At 37.8% G+C, this 17799-nt stretch overlaps 1 protein-coding gene across 1 annotated transcript in view; it reads right to left on the reverse strand.

Moving 5' to 3' along the window:
* Positions 1–11104, reverse strand: part of DNAH5 (dynein axonemal heavy chain 5) — a 162127-nt gene extending 151023 nt beyond the window's left edge. The window contains exon 1 of the mRNA XM_087890233.1: positions 10789–11104. Within this exon, the coding sequence (XP_087746359.1) occupies positions 10789–10911 (123 nt within the window). The 5' untranslated portion in view covers positions 10912–11104. The remainder of the gene's footprint in view (positions 1–10788) is intronic.
* Between the last annotated feature and the right edge of the window lie 6695 nt (positions 11105–17799).

The raw sequence follows: 17799 nt of genomic DNA on the forward strand, positions 1-17799 counted from the left end.
GTCATTCGTGAAGTTAGAAGAATGTTCTCTTTACATTTTTCTATTAATGGTTTCACATAACGATCCATTGCTGTGCCACACAGATTATGTTTTCCAATAAATATAAGGTTAGGAATATAATTGAGGATCAGAATTACTAGTTCTATTCTTATGTAGCATAAAAACTATGCAACAACAAATATAACCAATTAAAAAGAAAAGATTTTCAGAGCATTGCCAGTAATAAATCTTTCTAGATATTCAACTTGTATACAGAGCTAAACAAGAATAGTCAATGACTAGGCTCAAGTAATGTGCTATAATATTCAAGAAGCTCTAATAATGATCAGTTACTGCAGAATCTAGCAATCCACTCATTTTATTTTCACACACACACAGAACTCCACAGCTAACTTTTTATATCTGTTTTTCATATTTTCACACAGTAATGGATTTCTTACTGCTTGTTTCTTGGTGTTGCACTGCCTTTTATTAGCAGTCCTGTCTACTCTCTGATTCTGTTCTCCTAGTTTTGACAGCTTCAGCACTTACAACTACCTTTCTATTTTCTTCTTCTTCTCCTTCTGTGGAGCTGTAAATATCAGGAGCATTTTCCCTCCTTTCCAGAAATGTTTATGTCCCTCTCTCCATTACCATCTTTTCATCAGATGAAGTTTCCACAAAGAGGTATTGCTATTTCTCTTGGAGATGTCAGAAAAAATCCTTCTCTTCCAGAGTTTCTATCCTTTGTCCTTATAACAGGTCAAAAAATGAGACAATTGACTTCCTTCAGTAACAGCTCATCTTTGTCTAGACCCCATAATTGCCTCCACCCCCCAAAACTGTCTAACCGCCCCACTGCCAACCCTGTGTTTGAATTGTTGGCCAGTGCCAAAGCTGAAGCATCAGAACTGTCAGGAAGTTTAGGTATAAAGGTATTGGAAAGGAAATGCTGGAGAACACAGGTATCACAACCAACTGCTGGCTTCTCGTGATCTCTCTGTATGTGTCCGGGTAGCCTTGTTGAAGAATCAAATGTTCCAATCTGCTCATCCTGCATCCTGCCAAAATGACTAGGGGGTATTTTCACAGATTCATCTTATGCATCAACTATGTCCTTTCCTGGTTTGGGAGGTCTTGCTCAGGATCATTCATGCCTTAGTTTCCTACTGGCAGGACTACTGCAATACACTTTACATGTGGCTGCCTTTGAAGACCACTCAGAAGTTACAACGGATGCAGTACACAGTAGTGTGCATGGTATTAGCCTGGTAGGAGCCTTGGTGGCGCAGCAGACTAAAGTGCTGTTAAGTAGCACTTAGCTGCCAGCTGCCTGCAATTACTGCAAATTCAAATCTCACCAGGCTCAAGGTTGACTGAGCCTTCCATCCTTCCGAGGTAGGTAAAATGAGGACCTGGATTGTGAGGTCCTGGATTGTGAGGGCAATAAGCTGACTTTGTATAAAAAGAACACCGCTTGGGGGGGGGGCGAAAGCCCTACTAAGCAGGTATATACAAAAGTATGAAGGCTATTGCTTAACGCATTGTAAGCCGCCCTGAGTCTCTGGAGAAGGGCGGCATATAAATCAAATAATAAATAAATAAATAAATAAATAAATAAATAAATAAATAAATAAGCCCATAGGTTTGCCCATGTCATAGCTTTGTAGTGTGAGCTGTATTGACTCTCATGCTGGCTGGAGAATTCTGGAAGTTGAAGTCCACACACTTCAAATTTGCCAAGTTTGAAAAGCACTGGACTAGAGATGGTCCTTGTGATTCACCTCCTCAGTTCTGCTTCTAGGATTCTAGAAGCCAAATTCAAATTCTCCTCTGTTCCAGTGGCCTGTGTGACATCATTCTATCATTATTCATGTAATTAAGGACAAAGGAAGTAGTGCTCCATGTAAGAAGCAACAGGAAACCTACACAAAGAGGCTGCATGGAAATGGTAGGAGTCACCCTGACTGCCACTGATCATGGAACAGGTAAGGCAGTTTTCTCATATACCTATCTTTCTCTAACCAGAAAGAATAAAAAACTGAGATAAATTGGATCTAATCCTGGAGATGTTCCTATGAAATCTGACTTTGCAGCACTCCATCTTTACTTTCATGGAGAATTGGAATAAGGTGCACACAGATGAACTACCAGTGACAGGACTGTCTTTGAGAGAAGGAGTCTCTCAGAACCAGATAGGTTGGCTTAGTAAATAAGATTAGCCCACCTGACACCTGAGCCATTCTTATATCTCTAATGTAGCTTCTTTCTGGGATTCTGTCAGAAACTAAACTGGCAAGTATTTAGACGAGCCTTGGTGGCGCAGCAGACTAAAGTGCTGTTAAGTAGCACCAGCTGCCTGCAATTACTGCAAGTTCAAATCTCACCAGGCTCAAGGTTGACTCAGCCTTCCATCCTTTCGAGGTAGGTAAAATGAGGACCCGGTTTGTGGGGGCAATAAGCTGACTTTGTATAAAAAAGAACACCACTGGGGGGGGGGGCAAAAGCCCTACTAAGCAGGTATATACAAAAGTATGAAGGCTATTGCTTAACGCATTGTAAGCCGCCCTGAATGGTGGTTCACTGAAGTGAACCACCATTTTACTCATGAGTCCTCAATCTAATCCTATTCGTCCATAATCAAAAACATGCTTTAGATTTGTATCCCATCACATGCATACAAAAAATATATTTGTTATAGGATATATTTGTTATAGGAAACATTTAAAAAGCAGTGACTACAAGTAACTAATCAACTCCCCATACAAACAGTCAATACCAAAATAGATAATGTATTTCATAATTGACCATTACTAACTAAACAAATAAAAAGATCCTCTAAATTTTATTCATGAATTTTAAAAAATCTTTTTTTTATTCCCTATATCCAGGCAAATATTTTCAAACTCAGATTTAGATAGAATGTGTGAAGATTTATTTTTTTTTTCTTTTATCTTATTGTTGATTTATGTAGATTTCATTGAGCTAATCTATATTAATTTTTCACTTATTCAAAGCATTTCTATAGCCATCCATCTAGGCCACTTACAACCCATTAAACAATATAAAACCAACAGGTCTTTAGTACTCTCTGGAAGGACAGAAGGGAAGGGGTTTGTCAGTTCTTAGGGGGGAGGTATTCTATAGGTTAGGTGCTGAAAGAGTAAAGGCATTCTTCAGAGAATCTACAAGATGACAATGTTTAAGAAAAGGGACCTGGAGTATGCCTATTCTATCTGCTGCAGTGGGAGAGCAGATGTCCTTACATAACATGACATGGAGTCAGTCCAGCACGTAACCTTATCCGGTGACATGTAGGGCTTTAAAGGTGATAGCCAGAATCTTGAATTGCACCAGAAGAAAATTAGGAGCCAGTGCAGCAAGTGCAACAGATGTGTAATACAGTATGTGCAAAGCTAAGAATACGGCGCCCTGTGCATACCATGACTTTCTGGGCCAGTTGTAACTTTAAGATGCTCTTCAAGGTCAGTACAATGTACAGTGCACTGTCGTAATCTAAAGGGGAAGTGACAAAGGCATGAGTGATCATGAGCAATATCTCCTATCTAGAAAGCATACAATTGGTATACAAGGCAAATAGGTGCAAATAGACACACACACACACACACACGGCCTCAGCTGCCTTCCTTGAGCTGGAGCCATGAGTCCAGGAGAACTCATCGAGTCCAGGAGAAATCACTGGAGGCATTTAGGAAGAGACTGAACAGCCATTTGTCTGGAATGCTGTAGGGTGTCCCACTTGAGAAGGTTTGGACTAGAATACCTCAAGGTTCCTTCCAACACTCTTATTCTGTATTCTATGCACTATCCAGGGAAGGATATCATGATTGATGATAATGGAAGTCTCTGAGAGATCAAGAAAGCCAGCATAATTGCACCAATCCCATCTTCTTCTTTTTTGAATCAAGTTTTATTGATTTTTCTTCCCCCACATTCACCCGCATATTTTATGAACAGAGTATTGGCCATATCATAACTTATACAATTTATCTTATTCAAATACATTTTACTCAATTGCAATTTTTGTCATAATCTTCTTTTTCCATTTTTTGATCATATCTTAAAATTTCTATGCTTATTTGTATAAACAACATCTTTATTCGCCCTCAAATTCTAATTTCTCTGTTTTTACTCATATTTATTCTCTTTTATTTTTTAATAATTCATTCTTTATCCTAGTGTATTTACACATGTTTGGGGTTGCCTTTCTTCCATTTCATCTTTTTTATTGCACAGCAATCTTTCTTCTCAATCTCTTCCATCTCCCTTCCTTCTTTCCTTCCTACCTTCTTCTTCCCTCCTCTCCTACTTCTTCTCTATTTCCCCTTCCTTTCTCCCTCTCCTCCTCTCTTTCTCCCTATCTAGCCCTCTCTCCTACTCTTATTTCCCTTCCCTCCCTCCCTTCCTCCCCTCTTTTCCTTTCTTCCCCTTCCTCTCTCTCCTTCTCCCTCCCTTCCATCCCTCTATTCCTCTTTCGTCTCTCTCTATTGCTGTATTCATTTTCAATTTACTATTTTCCATTATGGTGTCCAGGCAACCCCGACTTTTCTTTCATTTATCAAATATATTTCTCAAAATAATTATAAATTATTTTAATTATTAACAATGTATTTCACCTCATTTTCATCTTAAATCCTTTGCTAGAATAGCCTTCCAACCCTTAATCTGTTTTATTTTTAACGATATTTTTCTTCTATTTTACTTCTTACATATATTGCTTTATTCTTACTTACATCATTTACTAACATTTCAATTTTATTCAATTTTGCATTTCAATTTTCCACCTTAATTTCAATTAATTCTTTTATTACTATTATTTCTCTCAAGTTTGTACATCCTCCAACAAGAAGACATGTAATCCATTCTGTCTTTCACATTGCATCTACTGATCTATTTTACATTAAATAGCATATTTCTTCTTTTTTACTTACTCACATTTCATTTTATCCTTACGTATATCCCTTTTACAATAATCTGTATCTTCCTTCTATCCATTTTTATTCTGTCACTGTTAATCCCAGTATAATCATCTTTTTTATTGTCACTGTTAATCCCAGTATAATCATCTTTTTTATTCTGTCACTGTTAATCTCAGTGTAATCATCTTTTTTATTCTGTCACTGTTAATCCCAGAGTAATCATCTTTTTTTATTCTGTCACTATTAATCCCAGTGTAATTATCTGTATCTTTATTTTCATTTATTTCCTTTTCAATATTGTCTCTTTATTTCTCTTGCTTCTTATTCATATTTTCTCTTTTCTTTTTTTGCATTCTAACCAATCCTCTGTTTCTTTATTTCCCTTAAATGCTTCTCTTATCTTTTGAAACATCTCCCTTTAATATCTCATACTCATTCTCCATGTTATCAATTTAAAAGGCAAGGATTTTTAATTTATTATTTTCCTTTGCATATAATTGCATATAATTCAAATTCAAAGTCCATGTAGTGTCTCTTTTTTTTTCTTTCTTTTTTTTTTCTTTCCAGATAGTGTCCAATTCAAATGTTCATTTAAGCCACTCCAATTCCAGTCTTCATTGTTTCCACTCCTCTTGCAATCTCGTTCCAGTTATTTAAACAAAAACACTCCTACAGTACTTTCCCACGGTAATTTAAATAAGCTTAGTACGATACTTTCTTTCCACCAGCAGATGTCTCTCTCCAATTCACAAATCCTTCAACCACAAAGTATCCATTTGTAAATCCATCAAAAATGATTATTTCCTCTTCTCCAAATTAAATCCTTTTGTTGTTTAAAGAATACTTCTCTATCTCCTTTTTTCTTGTCTTGTTTTAATTTCTTCCGAATCCGGTTTTAAATCCAGGTGGAAGGTTCCTTTTAGGGCTTTAGTTTTAGTTTTGAAATTCCTTTTTTTTTCTCCGCTTAAATTCCCAAGTGCCAATTAGCCGCTAATTAGTCATTGGGACTTCTTTCAAGCTTTTAATAGTTTTTCTTCTTACCTATGAGTTAGCCAATTACTCACCCGGTAACAATACTCTGTTCAATCTCCACTCCTGCTCATATCTTAATCCGGTTACCCCCGTTTATAGCGGTCATAATGGCCGCCTCCCCCACTGCTGGGTCAAAGAGCTGTCTCTGATTTTCCGAGGAGCTTGCTTGCTCCTCTTTGGTCTTTCGAGACACCTCTCTCTCTCCCCCATCCCTCCAAGACGGTTCCAGTCTGAAGACCCCCTGACAGTGGTTTATCTGACTGGATTTTCACGAAGCTCATCGGAGCTTCACTATTTCCCAGCCAGTATCGCTGCAACGCTTCCAGTCTCTCCACACCAATCCCATCTAAAGCCCTCCAAAAGTTATCTAAAAGTGCAATGAATACTACCTCAGTATTGTACCCCAGCCTGAACCCAGATTGAAAACGGTCAAAGTAATCTGTTTCATCCAGGGCCATTTGTAGCTAAATACCAATCTCCTTTGTCACAACATTACTTTAAAAAAAGATTCTTTATCAGAACCAAGCTTTCTGACATTCAGTAGGGGATCATCAATTTACTACCCAGATGAATTCAGATTTTATGTGGTTCTGAATGACCTTAGTTCAGTCACCTTGGTTGGTCTAACTTCAAGAACCCTTATGAAGATAGAGGAAAGCATGTTTCATTATAGCTGTGCTGTCAATAAATGCATTAAATATTGAAACTATTTGTTAATTTAAATTTGCCATTTTGCTTGTTTTATTCAAAAAACACAAATTAAGTTGACTTGCTTTTATATTGTATCTTTGCCACACAATAGTCCTCTCTGGAATTTCAACAAATACGTGTTAGATCTTCCAGTTAAATAGTTTGTTGTAACAACGCAGGAGGAGGAATGTGCTATTTCATACCAATTACTCTTCAATGAACTATGACAAACTAAGTTCTGGTAACCATTTACATTGCACTGATCTCACTTGTCCCATTCTAAGACAACTTGCATTGTTTAATTGATTTCATACAAGAAGAAAAATATCAGTCCCATGGAGAATTAGTTCATTAAAATAGGTCTTCTTGCCCTGGCCCAAAGATGCTCCACTTAACTTTTGCCAAGGATATATTTTCCTAAAAGCACCCACATCTTCCTGCTAATCTCCTGCTGAGTCAAAACTGAATCCAATCTAAAATGTCCTGCCTAGACAGCAGTGTTTTATTTATTTACTCAATTTGCATAGCTGCCCATCTCAGCAAGTAATCTGGTGGCAAACAATCTTAAAATAAATTTAAAACAAATTCATAAATACAAAAATTAAAATATGCAAAGGGCAAAGGAAGTTGCCAAAATCTGTGGTTGTTATCACAACTAAGAGACAGAACTCTTCACAACCCAGGCCGAGGCCCAAAGCCATGACTTTAGGGTCTTGCAAAAGGCAGCGATCTCTGGAGGAGGAATGTTCATGCTGGACTGGATCGTTTGGTTGGTTACCTCAGCAATTTCTTTTTTCCTGCAAAGCATTATAGGTCACATGGAGGATGCAAAAAAGGAAAGAGGGAAGGAGGAGAGGGGGGACATAGATGGGACAACATGGAGCACCTTCCTCTACAAAAAGAGTGAAATTGATGAGGCTTAAATGTGGAGGGAATTGTTACATGTGCAAACAGCAATTACAATAGCCTCACTTCTGAAATAGATACCTTTTAGTGACCACAACTGAGACCAGCAAGTTGGTCATTAAGCAAAGTGAAGCTGTGATTGTGCTTATAATCTTGCTTCAGCTTTCCTTTGCTTTAAAGTATATACAGTAAATACAAGGTCATAAAGTTTCATTTTATATAACTTTATATGACATAATTTTTACTTTCATCACACCATAACTGTGAATAATAGCTAAATGGGTTAGTCACTGAATGAGGAATACCTGTACAGGGAGTCCTCAATTTACAACAGTTTATTTAGTGACTGTCCGAAGTTACAACGGCATTGAAAAAAGGGACTTATGACTATTGCAGCATCCTCATGGTTGCGTGATTTACATTCAGATACTTGACAACTGGTTCATATTTATGACGATTGCAGTGTCCCAGGGTCATGTGATCCGCTTTTGTGATCTTCTGATAAGCAAAGTCAATGGGGAAGCCAGATTCACTTAACAACCATTTTGGTAACTTAACAGCTGCAGTGCTTCACTTAACAACTGTGGCAAGAAAGGTTGTAAAATGGGGTAAAATTCACTTAACAAATTTCTCACTTAGCAACATAAATTCTTGACTCAATTGTGACCATAACTGGAGGACTATCTGTATATATTAAAAGAGAAAAAAAAGGAACTTCTTCCTCTCAAAGGTAGGAAGAAATAATATCAACAGGGCATAGATGAATCCTTAGGGTACCGTCATTCTCCCCTCCCATAATTTCATCTTTTTTTTCATTGCATCCCCATCAATCAGTTCCTATCACTGCACATATTGGTAGGCAAAGATCTGTGGAAGAAATCTTTCTGAGCTGATTAAACTCACTACAGGTTTTATTTAATATTTCTGAACTTCATGAAGCATATGGACAAATGCTTCAAGGTTTTCACTGAACCATTTCATTTCTCCCTTTGGAGTGGAGTTGGAGTGAAATTGCCATAATAGGGAAGCAGTAGAAGTCATATGTCTTTCTAGCATTGCCCTTTATAAAAACCTAAATAAATAGATACCATCTTAACCGTGCACCATTTAATTATGATTTATTGAATGAACTACAATAGTGTAGTTTACAAAACATGCTAAGCAGGGTTTACAAACAAGCTGAAAACTAAACAAACTATATTTTTGCATTTTTAAAATAGTTTTTAAAATGTACACCCCACTTTTCAATTTAAAGTCTACAAGGCAGACCATTTAATAAACATCATTAATAAAATTAAATAGCACATTTAATAAACATCAACAAGTAATATGTTAGCCACATTTCTTATATCTTTAGTAATTGTGAAGCAACTAATAAATACTTAAAAAAAAAATCAAATATCCAGCAAAAAAGTTAAATGACCCAATCAAACACTAAGCAGTAAGAAAAGCAGTATCATATAGAATTCAGCCTAGAATCTCTAGCTTGTTTGTTGGATTGGGTTTGTTTGTTGAAAATATTTCTATGCATGTATGTATACACTGTATCCTCTTTCCCTGGCTTCCTGGAGACAGACTGCACTGCGGCATCTCCCCAAGTCACATGCAGCCTGCACAGGGCATCCTAGCGCTTCCCCCACATCCCTGAAACACCCCTGTGCTTCTTACCTGAGATTCCCTTCACTTCTCACTTAACAACCCACGTGTCATGCTGTTACAACAACCAGGACTGCCTGGATTGCTCTTGCTAATCCATGTGGTCATGGAATGTCATCATTTTACAATTGCATCACTTAGTGATGGCAATTCCAGCCCCAATGGCCATCTTAATTTGAGGAATAGCTGTAAGCACCTATTCACCTTTCACAAATCTTTCACTGGGATACGTTACTGTGATGGTATTGTTTCATGCTTTGATTAGTTCATTTGGCTAGTATGTCTAGTCTAAATTCATAATGCCTTAAGGCAGGGATGGGCAACTGTGGCCCTTTTACAACCTGTGGATTTCAACAGCTGTCTCAGGAATTCTGGGAGTTGAAATCCACAGGTTGTAAAAGGGCCACAGTTGCCCACCCCTGCCTTAGGGATCACAGGTTTTATAATTGAATAGTTTATCATCCTTTGAAAATGTTGCCAATGAAATCTTGCTGTTAAGTAGATCTTTTTAAAAGTATTTGTATTTTTTAAATGTATATAGTGAATCCTGTACTGGTCCAGCTCATTCTGCTTTCTTCTCCTATATAATAAATTAAATTTGAAGCTTATGCTTAAGTACTGTACTCTGACTACTTAAGGAAGGTGTTGGTGTTTTACAGTCTTGATTTATGAACAAAAGGCAATATTATTAGTTCACCTGGGATTAAAACTCCCAGATGTTGGAGAGTTTAAATTTCATTTTAATTGGAAAACAAATATCCAATTTCCACTCTTTATTACTGGTAGCAAGATCTATTCTCATCCCAGACATTCATCTTTTAAGCAAGCCTAGGATTAACCTGTCATTACCGGTACAAACCTCCATAAAACAGCAAAGCTTGATCATCATTTCTATAGCCATCTTTTTCACAGAGGATAACTAAGCAGATATAAATCTCCATTCGTGACTTCCTTGCATGTTTTAAAAATAAACCCAAAACTTGTGTCTACCAAATACACATCATCATCAAATAATTCCAGAAATACTAAACTTTAGCCATTTAAATTGCAAGAGGAATTATTATTAATTATTAATAATAATAACAAATTATTATTAATGTATTAATTAATAAAATAGCCCAAAGGAAAACAGATCAGAATTCGAGCGCTTTTGCAACTTTTCCTGAAATGGAATTCTTTGAAGCATTCGCTTCGAACTGAGCCATTGTGTTTCACTTGCTACTACAACTATATCCCTCACCGCGTTTTATCAAAGTTTTTAAAGACTGAATTTGTTCAGACTTAAGACACCGGTCGGTATAGTAAGCACCGCCAGTAAAACGAGCATAAACAAAATATTCCCCCTCCTCGCACTATTCAGAAGGGAGAACTTTTTAAAGCAATTATCGATACTAATTCCCGTAAAGAGTGACAAGCTGCCCCTGCTTGCGTTACTGCTCTTCCTAGGGCGATCCGGCGCAAAGTAGATCAGATCTTCGTTTTTTCCTCCAAGAACTGAACAAAATAAAAAAAAAGAGCAGAGAACTCTCTCGCCCGCCAAAGAGAGAAACCGAAGGACCAAAGTAAACATTCTCCGCCTGCTTACCTGCATTTCCTTGATGTTCTCCATCGGAGCGATGGGCTGGGCCGGTCTAGAATGGGAAGGATAGGAAGTGGATTTGCTCAGGCGAGTCGTCAACGCCTGCGAGGGCCTCTCTTTTTGCTCCATGTCCCGCAACGGCCGGGCGGGGAAAGCAAAGCGGCTGCTCCTGCCGCCCAATGCTCTTCGGTGCAAGATATCCTGCACGCTCCGGCGGGCCTATTTGCTGCTGCTGCTGCTCTCGCCGTTGCCATGGTGAGCCTAAATCCTCAGACGCTTCAATAAGGTTGCTGCTACTGCTGCTCGCCCCGCTTTGCCTCGCTCCTCTCCCCTTGCTTTCCCTCAGACAGCGGCAGAAGAGGCCCCGGGCCTCCAATGGAAAGTCAAAAAGAATCGAGATATCTTCTTTGCAGAGCCCCGAAGGTGCTTTTTTCAAGAGTCAGCTGCACTTTCTGGTTTTTTCAGCTGAAGAAGTTTCTTGGATGAGAAGTGAAACGTCTTCAAAGAGAAACCAGAAAGTCCAGTTGCCTCTTGTAAAAAGCACCTTTGGGACAACCATGACCTGAATGACTGAGAATCTCCATAGACGTTCTTTGCAGTGATTTCAAGAATGTTAACATCTGCACTTCAATGCTGAAGTGGGTTATTTCTACCCAGTTCCTTAGCAGGGGAAAATTAAGTAAAACAGCTTATAAAATAATACAATGGTGTAACTAATCTCATGGGCTGAACTGCCTCATTCATATCATCTCCACAACTGAAAGGTTCCGCTCTTTGAGATTTCTTGTAATGAAAATGATTGTTTTTCTGAAATGTATCATCAGCCCATTTAATCATGAAAATTAAAGAAGTGTTGCAGCCCAAAATTAGTCTTGATTCATCCATAATTGCATGCCTATTTGCTAGAATTAGTATACCTGAATGAGAAATTGGGCCTCTGCTTCCCAAAATATTATTTTGTTAATTATTAAATCTTGACTTTGAAAAATCAAAATAGAAGATTAACACTTTTGAACTTTGGTGTTGGAGAAGACTCCTGAGAACACAAAGGCCAGCCAGAAAGACTAATCTATGGATTATGGACCAAATCAATTCAAAATTCTTGAAGCAAAAATGACCAGGCTCAAATTATCTTACTTTAGATATATTGCATAAAGACCTAGCTGTCAGGAGAAGACTCCAGTGCTGGGAAAAGTGGAAAGAAAGAGAAATAGAGAACAACAAGGTGAATAGACTCAGTTATAGCAGCAATAAGTGCACTCTTGGAAAACCTGAAAGATCAGGTGACGGACCAGATCACCATGGAGAAAATCGTAAGAGATCATCAAGAGTTGATACTGCCTTGTTAGTAATCAATCAATTAGTAAATCATTTTGTTTGTCAGCTTTATACACTGCTCAAAAAAATAAAGGGAACACAAGCAGAAGACATCCGAGATCTGAATGAATGAAATAGCCTTATTAAATACTTTGTTCGTTACATACAGTAGTTTTGTGTTCCCTTTAGTTGTTGTTTCAGTAGTTGTATAAACTACTGTATGTAAAGAACAAAGTATTTAATAAGGCTATTTCATTCATTCAGATCTCGGATGTCTTCTGCTTGTGTTCCCTTTATTTTTTTGAGCAGTATATATTCAAAAGCTCAAGTGGGTGTACACATTGCTCCCTCCATCCTTCTTCCACAACAACCAATTGAAGCAACTGAAAAGTTTTTCTCAGACTCTAGCAGTAACAAATATATAGTACATTATCATTGGGGAAAAAATGCATTGGTTGTCCTGATCTTTACAATAGAAATATCCTTATCTTTCATTATTTTATCAGACATTGCCATTCTTCTCAGGGTTAATTTCCTTTTTATTTCTCCATCAAGCTCTCCCACTTCATCTATTCCTCAGGTCAAGAAAACAGACCAATCTACCACCTTCACCATTTGCCATCAATTGGGAGTTCACAATTGATGGCAAATGTTTCACTAAGCATGTGATTGACATTTTTTTTTATTCTTAATGTTTAACATTAATCTAGATTGGTTACTTTCCAGTTTTTCCTTTCATAATAATCTTTTAAGTCTTCTTTCAGCTGACAGGTGAATCAAAAAACAAAAGCTTGTTTAATGGTTTATACGCACACATACTGAGTGAGTAACTTTGGGCCTTGAGCCACTGTTATGAAAAGTGTAATATAAATCTAACAAACAAAAGCATATTGGTTTGATGAACACCATTTTGTACCAATGCTTGTGAGTAGAAATACTGAAATTAGAACCTAGAACTAAGGAGAAATTTCCTGACAGAACAATTAAACAGTGGAACAACTTGCCTCCAGAAATTGTGAATGCTCGAACACTGGAAGTTTTGAAGAAGAGATGGGACAACCATTTGTCTGAAATGTTTCTTGCCTGAACAGAGGGTTGGACTGCATGACTTCCAAGGTCCCTTCCAACTCTGTTATTCTGTTAAATTAAATATCTAATTTAATCTTATTAATATATAAATTAATATATTTGTGTTATTTTAGACAGATTTTAGATCTGAGGCTTAAGTTTAAATCATCATTAAATCATAAATCTTACTGACTTTAGGTGAAGCTACTATCTTTCACTATCACTCTGGCTCTTAACAAAGAATTCTGATTAATCAGAGTTAATCAGATCTAGATATAGAGTCCGTCATTCTGACTGGTGATGATACATCAGCAGTATCACTTGGAGTAAAAGTTCCATCAAGAATCTCAATGGACTTTTATTTTCATCTTCAAAGAGCAAGTAGTGGCTACAACTTGGCTGAGTATGAGAAAGGGAGATAATGCTGCCTATAGCCTCCCCAATTTCAGATAAGGGTATCGTCTGACTTTACAGTTTACCATTGGTCTACTAGAGCATGATCGTTTTTTCTTTATATTTAAAAATATTATAAAAATGTTCTTTACAGGCAAGCCACTAGAGGGGGCAAGAACTCTCACTAGAAACAGTCTGAATCTCATCTCTGTAATCTCATGATGTAAATCAACTAGCCTTATATATAGTTCCTGACTCAACAAAAACAGCTTACCTGCTTTGTTATATATTATATTATGGTAGAATGCAAAGTTTTTCAGATCTTTTTCCAAAGGGTGGGAAGAATAGAATCATACATGCTGTTCCCACTGTCAGTCATACCTAGAGATTATTCTCTGCAGATTACAAGTGAGACATATTACAAGCACTTTCTCAATTAACAATTGTAACATGTTGGAAACTCATTATGTTTGTTGAATCATGTTAATATGCAAAAGTTTAGCAATCTCTCACTTGCTTATGCTGTTAAAGTTTCGTATGTTCAGAATGAACTTTGAGATCCACAACAGAAGTCCGCAAGAGTGTCCTACTGCAACAGACTTTTCTGATAGGTTGAAATAGTCTAACATTACTTTGTCTTTCATTTCAGTGCTGATGTCAAACTAGGGTTTAATCATTTTTTGTGTGCAAAATTTGTCCCATTTGTCCTACATAGAATCCAGAGGGCACTGCTGATAAATTATGTCATATATTACTTTAGATCAGGGGTGTCAAACTCAAGGTCCGGGGGCCGGATCTGACCCATGGGCTGCTTAGATCTGGCCACCCTGGAAACAGCAAAGGACCAGCCCGCAGTGCCTCTGCCACCGAAAACGGAGCACAAGAGGGCCCCACGCAGCCCTCCCGAGCTCCATTTTCACTGGCAGAGGATTGCAGGAGGCTGTCACAGCTGAAAACAGAGCTCAAGAGCCCATTTTTGCTGGCAGAGAACTCGGGCCACCACAAGCACCCCCCAACGTGAGTGACGTTGAACTGCCATACCCACTCTGGCCCCCGAGGTCAAACACAACCCTGATGCAGCCCTCAATGAAATCAAGTTTGACATCCCTGCCTTAGATGAAAAGCATACATCAGTGCCTCTATCTTGGCTCTCCGTGATCTTTTAATAGCCTCTGATACTACCAATCATGGATTATTCTGGATTGGGGGATAGGACTGCAAGACAAAGTGGTGTTGTAGTAGATTGTTTTCTTCCTTCAGGACCAGTTCCATTGGTGTTGATGGGTGGGGTGGAGAGGAGAACAGGTCCAGCCTTCAAACTTTAGAGGCATATCTTATTTTGTGTGTACAGCTAGTCTCGAGTTATGACCACAATTGAGCCCAAAATTTACATTGTTAAGTGAAGCATTTGTTAAATGAGTTTGCCCCATTTTATGACTTTTCTTGCCACAATTGTTTAGTGAATCACTGCACTTGTTAAGTTAGGAACACGGTTGTTAAGTGACTCAGGCTTCCCCATTGACGTTGCTTGTCAGGAGGTTACAAAAGGTGATCATATGACCCCAGGACTCTGCAACCGTCATAAATATGAGCCAGTTGCCAAGCGTCTAAATTTTGATTACGTGACCATGGGAATGCTGCAATGGTCGTAAGTGTGAAAAATGGTCATAAGTCTCTTTTTTCAGTGCAGTTGTAACTTTGAATGGTCACTGAATGAACTATTGTAAGCCAAGGGCTACCTGTATATTTGTTGGGACCTGTGATGATGCTGTTAGTACAGATCCAATAAGATCAATAGATAAACCTCGATAAGCCAGATTGATTCCAGGGAGCATCTTTTAAAAGATAGACTACCATAACAGAACAACAGTTATCACTATACCTTACAGTTCTGACCATTGAAGCATAATTCATAACCTGCAGGTCAAAGTGGACAATGACACTGCACTTTCTGAGGCACTGGGTGGCAGCCCCATACTTGCATATAGAGAACCATCCAGACAACTGAAGTAGATTTTCACAAGCAACAAGAGAACAGAACTACGGTATATTGAGAAGCAAACTCTGCAGTAATACCAGATGTCCATTTTGCCAGAACAAGTACCGTGTTCTGCCATAAATAATTCATGACCCTGAACAATTCTATCTAGATACTGTGCCTAGGCCTGAAACCTGAGAGAAAATAGTCCACATAATCCATTTCTTCCAGGGCCCTCTGAAGCTGTTGGCCTCTTTCTCTCCATCCTTCTCCAAAAATGAAAAGTTGGAACTGGGTCAGAAATTATCCAACGCCATTAGATTTAGGAGTTGCTTCTTTTGAATATAAATGCATTTCCTCTTTGGTGAGCTCCTAGGATTTAACAAAAGAAAAGGTTCATCAAATCATTTTCCATTTGGAGTTTTCCAGAGTTTCTGCACAGAACAATGAAATGTTCCTTTAAAAAAAAAATAAAAAAAAATTCTGCTGTCATTGTAAGCAGTAGTCTTCCTGTATATGACTAGTCACCATTTTTACTACCTGTGTTTCCCCTAAAATAAGACCCTGTCTTATATTTTTTTGAACCCTGAAATAAGCTTTTGGCCTTATTGCCATGCACTCAAAAGCCTGATTGGGCTTATTATCAGGGGATGTCTTATTTTGGGGGAAACAGGTTACTTACAACAAAGTTTTTCTTGACATCATTTCAAGATTTAGGAAGAAAAATTATAGATGCTCTCTGACCCCAGTGGTAATAAACATTTTCCTAAGCTTTCTTGGCTAAACTTTTCTAACAGTCCTTATGTCAGCCACCTGCATGACATACTGCAAAATTCTTTAGTAGCTGACAGCCAAAATATTATAGTTTATGCAGATATCTGTCATAAATTAATGCACACCATTAACAATAAAAAGGAGTACCCTAAGAGTAGCAATGGACAAATAGTGGAAATCTAACACAATGTTTTTCGCACTGTCACAATGGCACATAATAAACTCTGATACACCATCAATGAATCATGATAAACACTTCCATTGATGCTCTCCTGATGTCTTTTGATAAAGCATTTTGTTAAAGGCAATCTTATTAAGCAGAAATTGACTTGAAGATGATGGAACTAAGGGTGGTTATCTGAAACAGAGCTCATAAACCGATGCTGTTAATGTGCTTTATATCATTTCCACATTCTGCATGACATTAATCCTTGGAGTGGCTGCCAAGAGGAAACACCCACTCTACAAGTGTTTTTGAATTATAAATAATATTCATTCGATTTTCAAGGTAGGTTGAGCTCCTCCAACAGGAATTTGACTTTATTCCAGGGATGAAATCCAGCAGGTTCTAACAGGTTCTGGAGAACCAGTAGCGGAAATTTTAAGTAGTTCGGAGAACCGGCAAATGCCACCTCTGGCTGGCCCCAGAGTGGGGTGGGAATGGAGATTTTGTAATATCCTTCCCCTGCCACACCCACCAAGCCACACCCACAGAACCAGTAGGGAAAAATTTTGGATTTCACCCCTGCTTTATTCCTTATACAGGATAGCCCTCAACTGATTTTTCATTACTCCTAGACCATTTGAAAGTTAAAACAGTTCCATCCAGGCACAGTTTTCTGAGAACTTTTGTTGATTTTGAGTTTAAGTAGTTTGATGCAGGTAGTAGGGTGAGGGGACAACAATATTTTTAATAACTAAAAAGTCTTTTTGTGATTCATCCTAATGAAGCTATCTAGCTGATAACTTATAATAGAAGGATTCAGAAGATAATTTGGCCTTATTCATTCAACAACTAAATTAATAGAGTTTTCTGGGTTCACACCATGTGATGAAACATAAACTAACCACTAGGTTGCATTATAGAATGTGCTAGGCTAAAATATGCTTGGCTGCTTTGTGCTTCACTGTATATCACAAACCCACTCTAAATCACAAATTAAACAACCCACATTTTATCTTAGCATGTTGTACAAAGTTAATTGCTATAGTGCCACTTATTTCTTTTGGATAAGGCCAAAAACCTAAAGCATTACTATGCACCATATTCCTATACTTCATTTTTTAAAATAGTTTATTAAAAATTATTAATTAGTTTATTTAATATGTATCCCACCTTTTTGTCCAGGGGGGCTCCGAAGGCATGGTAGGATGGTTGGACAGCTGGACAATGCAAATTTAAGTCCATTCATTTGTACACATGGCAAAAGAATATAAGTGCATAATTGATTTGATTGTTTATTATAAAGAATGAGAATTACAGAAGG

The sequence above is a fragment of the Pantherophis guttatus genome, chromosome 3, assembly GCF_059756535.1.
Source record: "Pantherophis guttatus breed Tessera chromosome 3, ASM5975653v1, whole genome shotgun sequence".
Taxonomy (NCBI): domain Eukaryota; kingdom Metazoa; phylum Chordata; class Lepidosauria; order Squamata; family Colubridae; genus Pantherophis; species Pantherophis guttatus.